At 39.3% G+C, this 10,649-nt stretch overlaps 1 protein-coding gene across 1 annotated transcript; it reads right to left on the bottom strand.

Moving 5' to 3' along the window:
* Window positions 1–2,908: 2,908 nt before the first annotated feature.
* On the bottom strand, window positions 2,909–8,109 carry TNFSF9 (TNF superfamily member 9). Its single transcript, XM_077470489.1, has 3 exons — window positions 7,881–8,109; window positions 6,045–6,075; window positions 2,909–3,988 (listed from the first exon to the last, which is right to left on the bottom strand). Exons 1-3 carry the CDS (start codon window positions 8,085–8,087, stop codon window positions 3,567–3,569), a joined length of 660 nt encoding a protein of 219 aa, XP_077326615.1. The 5' UTR covers window positions 8,088–8,109; the 3' UTR covers window positions 2,909–3,566.
* Between the last annotated feature and the right edge of the window lie 2,540 nt (window positions 8,110–10,649).

The raw sequence follows: 10,649 nt of genomic DNA, 5'->3' as shown, positions 1-10,649 counted from the left end.
TCACTTAAAGAGGCAACAATTCCAACAATTTATGACAACATATATTGGCAGAGGTGGAACTATGATAAACTAACTGGTGCATGCAAAAATAGGCTGTATTTGGCAATGTGCACACTGGCTTGGCTGTGATTGTCTGTCACATGTGTTGGTGTGCTGGGGGTGCAATTACTTTTCGAGAGGCATCTTAAGACTTCTGCACTGGAGCACAACAAACAACACACTACCAAGCTCTACATTCCCCAAAAAAATGGTCAGCTGTGGCTTTGACCGCGATTCTGTGTTTTGGCAGCACCTTAAAAATGAATGTACATTAACGTCCAGTGTAACAACCCTTTATTTTGCCTCTAAATCAGTGTTTCTCAACCAAGGTTCTATCGAACCCCAGGGATCCTCTAGCGCAGTGATGGCGAACCTTGGCACCCCGGATGTTTTGGAACTACATTTTCCATGATGCTCAACTACACTGAAGAGTGCATGAGCATCATGGGAAATGTAGTTCCAAAACATCTGGGGTGCCAAGGTTCGCCATCACTGCTCTAGAGGTTGCTAGGCGTTGCTTGTGCAATGGGCAATTTCTGCCTCTCAGATAAGTTCCCACTGGCACCATTGATCTTTTTAGCTATCTGTAAGGGGGTAGTTCTCCCCTCCATAAATGTAAGGAGCATCTTCCCACTGACCATCACACTAATGTATCATAGATATATAAATATAGTACTTTTTAGCAGGGGGTGTTCCTGGGATCGGAAAGTTATTTCAAGTGTTCCTCTGTGTTGAATAGGTTGAGAAAGGGTGCTCTAAATGATCACATAGTTATTCTGAAAAGTTGATACAAGAAGAGGTTGTAGTGAAAAAAAAAACTTAAAGTAGAACTAAAGGCTAGGGTTTACAACGTCAGTTTTTTTTTGCCATTTGTATGGCATTTGTATTTCCCTTTCACTTCCTGTACCATGATCAAAACAGAAAGTGTGAGGAAATCCTCCCAGAGCGAATAAATCCAGAAGTGTAACCATTGCCCCCCTTGGGAGATTTCCAATCCACTCCTGTTCTGGTGTAAACCCAAATTTTGTGATTTTCTTTTATTTTCACTTTCAATGAAAATGGTAAACAGGACAAATCGAGAGGATGAAGTTCCCGTTACCTCCCTGGCTGTATGATTCAGTCTAGATTTAGGTGCTGAAAGCGGTACAATTATTTTGCATGGAAATTTGGCGTTTTATATTGTAGTCCTGTAATTCTTAGGAATAACTCTCTTAAATCTGTTCAAACCCGAGTCTAGCAGACATCCCGGGTATGATAACGTTTATAATATAATAAAGAATAATAAAAAAATATTCAATAATGTAATCAAATCCTAAAACACTGAAAAAGGGACACGTTTTGGTTGCTATGGACAATCTCCAAATTCCAGGCAGAAAAAACAGTATTTATAATATAAAAGTGCATGCAGGGCATTGCACAGACCACTACGGACAAAGGAGGTGTGTAATTTTTAATACAGCACTGTAATCTGTAAGATTACAGTGCTGTGTGTGTTTTGTGTCTTTTAACTTTTTTGAATTTGCCGCCGTTCTCCGCTCCTGTGCGTCGTAACGTCGCAGGGAGTGGAGCTCGGCGGCATTCGGCACTGTGAATCGAGCGGAGGACAGCTCGATCACACAGCGCGGGGGACATCGCTGGATCCAGGGGACAAGGTAAGTAACTCTCACTGTGTCCTTCCCTGCATCCAGCGATGCGATCCCGAGTCTGGCTCGGGGTTACCGCTCCTGTTAGTGAAATCCCAACCTGAGCCAGACTCGGGATTACCGCTAGGGGGGTTAATGGGGGCACCAGCAGCAATAACAACCTGACCAGCGTTCTAAAAACTCTCCACTCTGTCCAAAATGAAATAAAACGTTTTTTCTTTGGTTATACTTAAGCCCATAATTTTCTGCATAAAAATTCTTCATGTTCTATGTACCTAAGGAGTATGGCAGGGAATGTCCTTTGCCTACATGCTTTGTGCTAAAAAGAATCCTTCTTTCTCAGAAAGTGGAGAAGTATGTTATTTGGGTTTGATCTTCACTGGAGATCTCAGCGCTCACTCTGTCCCACACCTGATAGTGATACCAACACCAAATTTTACTTAGTAAAAATTGCCCAAAAAAATATTTACAAACATGAGAAGATACAAGCACATCAAATATTAAGTCCAGCTCAGGCGGTGCCCAAATCGTTGTGGTTGGAAAGCTGCCCCATTTCAGGGGACAAGCCCCCTTCCTCAGAGCTGAAAAGGCTGAGAACAGTGCTCGAGAAGTGAATTGGCAGCTATGAGTTAGTTATTGCATAAGCATGATAATGCAATATACAAATATATTCTTATTAGTACATGCAATGATAGCACTTTGTTGATCATGGAAGCCAAAAGCTATGTTGCTCCTTTGGTGCTTTGGCAAATGATACATTACAAGTTTAAACACCCTTGGCTCTGGGTTCCTGAGTTTGAATCTCACTTGGTATACCATGTATGTATGGATCTTGCTTAAACTGTGTTTGTGTGAGTCTCCTCTTGATTATGAAAATATACAGGTAGGTAAATCGGAGGTATGGAACACAAGGCAACGTTGGTTGGAACTAGGGCCAAATACGTGAAGGACCATAGTAGAACATGACAAAGGGTCCATTTGTGAGAAGCAGAGGAGAGAGGAAACAGAGTAAAATGGAGCTGTTGGCCATAGTGACCATTTGTATTCCATTTATTTTTTCTCACAGAATGTGGGAATTTTTGTTTCCCCTAGATAATATAAACAGGCCACAACCAAATACCCAGTACCACACTGAGATATAATACAATAAAAAAAAATTGGAAAGTAAATATGAAATAAATATTTAATAAATACACATTACAATAAATATAATAAGAATACATTTCATTTAACACAATATTAAATGCATATTATCTAGTACACACAATGACCTAAAATACATCATAAATAAATACATTAATATATTGTTTAAGGTGTCGGATTTCTCAAAAAAAGAAATGGAAAAAAAAGGAAAAAGAGAGAAGAATAGATGAAGAGGGGAAGAGAAGTATGTTGAGGAAAAGGATAGAATGCCATGGACATGTTGAGGAAAAAGGGTAGATGATACAACAGAAAGATATTCAAATACATTCTGGAAATATTCCTATATTTTCATTTTGAGAAAGTGCCACCTTTACTGAAATGTGAAGCAGCATGCTTTACTTAACTGAGCTATAGTCTTCTTCATTCTTTGTAGAAGACTAAATGTGTTTTTGGATACTCAACCAACTCTAGATGCTAGAGTGAGGCTCCAAATCTACACCAAACATTTTAAAGGTATCACGTAGTGATCAAATAGTCTTTGGTCAAAGTACATTTACTTAATGGAGGAAGCTCTTGGCCACCTCTCCAGCTTGTGTACTCAACACAATTCTCAGCGCAACATCCTCAAGGTATGAAACCAGAGGAAAGGTAATAACACGTACAGCATTCTCGTGTCTGTAAGTAGTCTAGTAGTGCTTTATGCATCTTCTAATGAACATCTCCAATTTATTCTCTTGGGATTTAAGCACTTTGCAATTCATCTAGTGAATATTCACTGAACAAAAAAAGGCCCATGAAGCTGTTTTCGTCCAGCTGCCAATCTGTGATTTCTCCACTGGTCTCAAACTGTGTATTGAGTTTTGTATTAGCAGAAATATATCGGATATTTGCAGAGAAGGTGGAAAGTTTAATATTCTCGCCAACGTTGATATGTAACTTTAGGACTGAATCTTGATTGTTCTTCAAGACTGAGAGGGACACATGTTTATTAGAACAACTGTTCTTGCTGACACATTTCAAAGTTATCTGTGAATATATGTAGTAATAGCCCTCATTTTTCACCAAAAGTTCTTGAGTTGCGTTGTCATATGAGAAGTCTTGGCCAAGAAATGTGCCCTGCAAATTATTTGTATTCCAGCGGATGTCCTTGTCAGCTATTTGTGCTGAAAAACAAAAACAGAAAATGGTGACTTTTAGAGGTTTGAGACAGTATAAAAATATTTCTCTAGATTTCTAGTGTGGCTTTCCGCAGGTACATTCCTGTGACCTTCCTCTAAATAGAAAACATGGAATTGCTTTTCAAGAGCTGTCACTGCTCGGGTGTTCATTGACTAGCAAATCAGCAAAGAGTACTGTGAATGTGTTCTCGATTTTAAACAAAAAATGAATCCCTGAGAAAGACTGTTCATATTACTAAGGGTGGGGTGGGGGGGTAATATCTATATCCCTAAGTTTAGTTGTACAGGAATGGCAGACGTGGACTAGTTGGACTAGTGAATTCTTAAAAGACAAGCTAGCCTTAGGGCTCTTGTCGATAGGTGTTGTTTTCCTACATTTGGAACAATGTGCAGTTAAAAAAAAAATACCATTGATTTAAAATGAGCGGTGCTCTTTGTGTATGTTGTATTGGGTTTCTTTGGCTAAAAAGAACGCCCAACAGCATGAGCACTTAAAGTGGATCTGTCATAAGAAAAGTATGATGACTTCTATTGCTTACCCTCTTTTAAAAATTATAGTGTACAGAACCGTGTCTGGCTTTTTTTTTTTTAGTTTTGGAGAGTGTAGGGAATAGTTAAAAAAACTAGCAGATTTTTTTTTTTTTGCGGTGTCTCAAAGTGATGGGAAGTCCCCTCTTTGACAGCTGTCGCCGAGACAGGTATGTGCATTTCCTATTATGTCCTGTTTTGGTAACAACTGTAAAATTTTGACTTCTCATCCCTTTCTGCCCTGGTGATAATGCAGAACAGAAAGAATAAAGTTGATTTATCTCCCCAGTGGGGAAACAAACTGCCATAGAGACATTAATACATTTCTAAAACTTCTATACTAAATCTAAATTTAAAAATAAAAATGTTTTGCCTAGAGATAGACTGTCAATGTACATCTAAAGAGACACCTCGATTAATTAGCTAAAGCTGGAGCGTGCAAAATCTGGTGCAGCGCTGCATAGAAACCAATCAGTTTCCAGGTATTTGTGTCAAAGCTTGACGTAACAAGCTGAAGTTAGAAGCTGATTGGCTACCATGCACAGCTACACAAGATTTTGCACTCTCTAGTTTTAGTAAATCAACCCCACTGTCACCTTGTCCTCGGAGGGTAAAGTGACAATGCCACAAAGGGTACCCCCTGAACCCCAAATGCTCCCTTGAAGTTCCTTGATTCTCTAGTGCTGGCACTGAAATTGGTGGTAACCTGCAGAGTGGTGCTGCCCAGCACATTTTACTAAAATTGGAGAGTGCAAAATCTGGTACAATCAGCTTCCAGGTTTTATTGTCAAAGCTTAGTTGAACAAGCTGAAGTTAAAAGCTGATTGGCTGCCATGCACAGCTACACCAGATTTTGCACGCTCTAATTTTTAGTAAATCAACCCTATAGTCAGGTCAGGGGAACAGGTCACATGGTTCCCCATACTCAGAAGTGGTGGGTATTCTTGCCAGAGCTGGAGGGGAGGGGGTGGGTTCAGATCAGGCAAGTATAAAGATGTTGGAGGGATCCTTTTCAAAGCACGGTAAGTCCAAGTCTAGGTCAATACATCATCTTAAAGCGGAGTTCCACCTTCGCAGTGCATGCCCGGCTGTGAAGCCACAGCCGGGCGCCCACAGTAAGAATCCCGGCACCGCAAAGAGGAAGGGGAGAGGAACAGGGCTTCGTATGCCCGCATCACTGGACCGTGGGACAGGTGAGTGCCTGATTCTACATGCAATCTATTTGCAATTATATAAGACTACACAAGTGGGGTATGCCTGTATAACAGTAGTTTACACCAGAGATATCAACATACACTCTGTCATTTATCCGAAATGCTTTTGAATCCCAGTGGTGAGCTTTTCTTCTTTTCAAACATTCCACTATATCTCAACTCCTACCAGGACCCAACAGGATGAGTAGGATACCAAAAATAATGGTGGGTCCCAATTTGTGATCTTGACAGTTCACATTCATGCTATTAGAACAACTTTCTCAGTAACTTTACAAATATGAATACAAAAAGAAACTCACCAGAATCAATTGTAAGCTGAGCACTGTTTCTCTGCAAAAGAAAGAGAAAAAAAATGTTTTGATCGTCCTAAACAAAAGTATATTTTTTTTGCACATTCTTTAAAATAGTCTTATTCCTAATAATATAAACAGCCAGTAACCTTGGGTTAGAATTATTTTGATTGCAGTGAGGTATTAAAAGCAGAATTTACAGAACAGTAAATCGATCAGCTATTCGTGAATTCCAGAAAACACAGCAGCTCAATTAAAATCAGAAAGTTAACCCTTTAACTTAATCCATTTTATCTACAGCACACAAAGACTACCTTACAGGATTAGTAAGATGGCATTAGACATTTCCTTCCTGTTCTGTGTATCTAGCTATCTCATGGATCATCAATCACATTCGCACCCCAAGACAGGCTTGAATGTAATTGGTGGCTGTGGAAAACATCATAGCTCTGGCATTCTTTTTAGATTATTCTAAGGCAAGGAATGTATTGAGGTGTATTCCAGGATTGGTAGTGAGATGGACCGGTGCTGTCCGATGTGCTTGGATGAAAGACTGATGTACTAATTTTGGATTTTTTGTATCCATCCCAAGGTTTAATTTGCTGTGTGTGTATAAAGTATTACTCTAGCTTATTGATAAAAAGAAAAGTGGAAACTTTTATTATCTTCTTTAGTCCATTAAGCCAATAATATTTTTATTTGCTATGCTCCAGGGGGAATAATCAAATGTTTGCTGTTGCTGTAAGATAAAGTTATCCATGGAACGTCTGCACAGATGCCGAAACCACTATATTTAGTTCCAATGGCAGGAGAAAAATATTTCCAATGATGTAAGGGAAAAAAAATGTTCAAAAGGACTTAGATAGGCATTCTTCACTACCTTGCAATATCAGTATTCAAGAGATTTGTGTTTCGCTTCAGACCTTTGAAAATCCAAGGCAGAATGATAATGGGGAAATGAAAGAGTGACATTATAAAGTTAATTTTCACTCTGCACAGATTGCTGTCACTGAGGTGGGAAAGTACTTACTGTCACTAAATCACATTTGTGTCCCATTTTTTGCTTGTACAAAAACTGGCTAAGTAATATCCAGTGACCCTTAAGTGACCTCATTCGGAAATATCGGTCACAGACATGGTCCCAGTCTCTGAATAAGTTGCATTTATTTAGATAGGAGCATGTCCCAAGTCAAAAAGAACATATCATAGTACTGCTAGGCAGGTTGTTGGTATGCACTGTCATCTTTATTGATGAATTTATGGATTCCCAGGCTTACAAATTGGAGTGATTGACAGTTCAACTAATACTGCAATCTCTTTCTCCTTTACACATAACTCTTAAAAACTTAACTTGAAATTTATAATAGTCATTGTTATAACATCAGAGAAGTTAGTACAGAAAAGTCTACAGTTGAGGTAAAAGTCATTTTTGAGGGACTTTATTGATGAACTTATGGATTCCCAGACTTACAAATTAGAGTGATTGACGGTTCAACTAATACTGCAATCTTTCTCTTTTACACATAACCTTAAAATACTCTTAAAATCTTAACTTGAAATTTATAATAGTCATTTGTATAACATCAGAGAAGTTAGTACAGCAAAGTCTACAGCTGAAGTGACCGTCATTTGTGAGGGACTTTATTGATGAACTTATGGATTCCCAGGCTGATTGTTGGAACTGAAGACTAAGAGATTGACAGTTCAACTAATATTGCAATCTCTTTTGGAGAGGTTAGTACAGAAAAGTCTACAGCTGTGGCGACAGAGACATCTCAAACGCTAACGCAAGAAGGTTCTGAAAACCAAAAATACACAATTGTCTCCTACGAGATGGACACTTACCAATCTGTCTCTCTGGATCCTTTCGCTAGTACTTTTCTCCATGTGAGGTCTCTCCCAGGTCACATAAAAGACACCCATTGATCCCACTACCATAGTGAGCAGCACCATTGAGATCACAAGACAATAATCAAGGCATCGGCAGGTCCTTGATGACGTTTTCTGGTTCTCCAGGTCTTCTGAGCTGACTGGATGAAGTAATATAGTCATTCTGGAGGCACAGTGATCACAGACAATGTATGGAAGTTTATGTGAGAGAACTGTCTGTGTACAGGCTTATATACACGCGAGAAAGAGAGGAAGTGAACCTGAGAGTCGGGGTTTCCAAGACATAGCAAAACCATACGAACACAGTGGAGATTTCCACTGTGTGGCAGAGACAGAGAATGAGAGATGGAGACAGCAAGATAGAAACAGATGGAGGCAGTTGGGGAAATAAAAAAAGGAAAGAAAAATTGAGGAAAAAACTTATAGCACAGACATTAGAATTATTCATTATTTTTATTTTATCATGTAGCTGTAAATTTCAGCTTACAAATCATTTAAAACTGTAAAACTTAAAATAATTTGTATGTATTATACTGTATATAGCAACCTTTCAAGATGGTATTATTTGTTTTGGATTGTTCCAATAAAGGACGAGCAAAATTACTTTTTTTAAATTGGTTTTGCAACAAAATTACTAGAATTTATGCGTACCAAAAAAAGAAAACAAAACATACACTGTACAGTATATCGGATCATATACCATGTATAGTAGGACAGTGAAATAGTCAAGAAAAGAAATTACAGGAGCGAACACCAAGCAAGTTCAAGGAGGTTTCATATCATCAATGCATAACCCATTTAAAAAAAGAGAAAAAAATAAATAAAAGAAAAACCAATTATGATTTTTAACAAAGAGCTGTATTAACCATATCAGTGTTCAGATTGTAATCACATGACTTTGTTGATAAACAAAGGGCTGGGAAACATTAGGGTTTTACTGTTGCCCCCCAATATATAATGACATGTTCAAACTTACCAGTACATTAGGTCCAGACTCCAGGACACTATCACTTCTGTCCATGGTCCACACTTGACATGTCCACTTTTTGGGTGGTCACACCCAGACACCCCCACACACACACACTTTTTGGTATGTTCCTGACACAAAGTTAATATATTGGAAACACCAAATCACAGCCACCATCCTCTTAGTTAATACTGTACCTACTTAATATTTGAGTTACTGTGCATGTTCAGTAACTCAAATAAGGGTGATGCTGTGATTGATTGGACAGTGAGTGGTTCAAGATGTGGAACTATCACATCAAATCTTGGACACTTGGCATCTTTGCCTGCTCCAAGCTAACGAGGAGCTTGCTTTTGGCAGAAGAGCAGATCCTGGATAACTGAAAGGAGCTTTCCTTTAGTAAACATAAAAAACACCAACAGATCTGAGATGCTAAGGAGCACGCTTCTACTCCCAGAAGGACAAGATAGGAGCCAAATTAGCAGCAAAACGATACCCTAAAACCTAAACACATGTCTTACCCAAGATACAAGCTCAGACGGGGGAGTTAACCCAAAACCTAGCCCTTATCATGGAAACGTTCCATGAATTCTATACCACCCTGTATAAAAACGAGCATACAAGCTCTCAACCTCCACTAGAGGAATTTCTAGATAACGTCCCTCTCCCAAAACTTTCCATGGAACACTCGGACCTTCTAGATGAACCGATCACCAAAACTGAAGTCCTCAGGGTAATAAAACAGCTTAAACTGAACTCAGCCCCGGGCCCTGATGGCTTTTCCGTCGGCTATTATAAAAAATGTGCCTCCATCCTTGCTCCGTATTTGGTCAGATTCTTCAAATATCTCAGGTCTGGCTCTCCCCTGGATAAAGCCCTAAATTTAGCCTACATATCAGTTATACCTAAACCTGGAAAGGACACAACATTAGTGTCTAATTATCATCCAATCTTCTTAATTAACAATGATCTCAAAATCTTAACAAAAGTATTAGCCAACAGACTTTCATCTTATATCGCACTATATGTTCATAAGGACCAGGCGGGCTTTATTCTGGGGAGACAGATTAGGAGAGCAATTGACATCCTCCTTAACTCCCATTGGAATGGAGGCCCTCACCAAGAAGGATTTCTACTGTTGATCGACTTACAAAAGGCATTCAACACAGTCACCTGGCCATGCCTATTTAATGTCCTCAAAAGATGGGGGTTTGGCCCACACTTTCTGGGGACACTATGAGCCCTGCACTCTAACCCCTGTGCACAAGTAAGACTTCAAGGCTACTACTCTGACCCCCTTATCATAGAAAAAGGTACCAGACAAGGATGCCCCCTCTCCCCCCTCTTTTTTGCCATAGCTATCGAGACATTAGCCATAGCAATCAGGTCCCTTCCTGACATCAAGGGAGTGTTCTGAGGAAAACAAGAAAATAAGTGCACATTGTTCGCCGATGATTTGTTATTATTTGCCACATCCCCACTGATATCAACACCTAACATTCTCCCCCTGCTTGATAAGTTTGGCAAAATCTCTGGCCTCCACGTAAATGTCTCAAAATCAATAGCACTTAACATCACTATCCCCCCCAATCTACTTAGCAATTTACAAAGCCATTTTCCATTTTCCTGGTTCTTGACACATATCCCATACCTAGAGGTCAATCTCCCCCCTAGAATAGACTCCTTATACTCCTCTAATTACCCGGGTGCTTTTCACAAACTGTCATTAGATCTCACCACTTGGGCTAAATATGACC

The sequence above is a fragment of the Lithobates pipiens genome, unplaced genomic scaffold (genome assembly GCF_037356315.1).
Source record: "Lithobates pipiens isolate NorthernLeopardFrog02 unplaced genomic scaffold, aLitPip1_a1.2 Scaffold_8, whole genome shotgun sequence".
NCBI lineage: Eukaryota > Metazoa > Chordata > Amphibia > Anura > Ranidae > Lithobates > Lithobates pipiens.
This window is presented reverse-complemented; position numbering and strand designations above follow the sequence as displayed.

Bases quoted from the DNA above. Each gene is read 5' to 3' on its own strand.
- TNFSF9 (XM_077470489.1), bottom strand. From the start codon at position 8,087: ATGACTATATTACTTCATCCAGTCAGCTCAGAAGACCTGGAGAACCAG. The intron at 6,076-7,880 runs GTAAGTGTCCAT...TTTCTTTTGCAG, and splicing joins GGATCCAGAGAGACAGATTG to AGAAACAGTGCTCAGCTTAC. The intron at 3,989-6,044 runs GTGAGTTTCTTT...TTTGTTTTTCAG, and splicing joins TCAGCTTACAATTGATTCTG to CACAAATAGCTGACAAGGAC.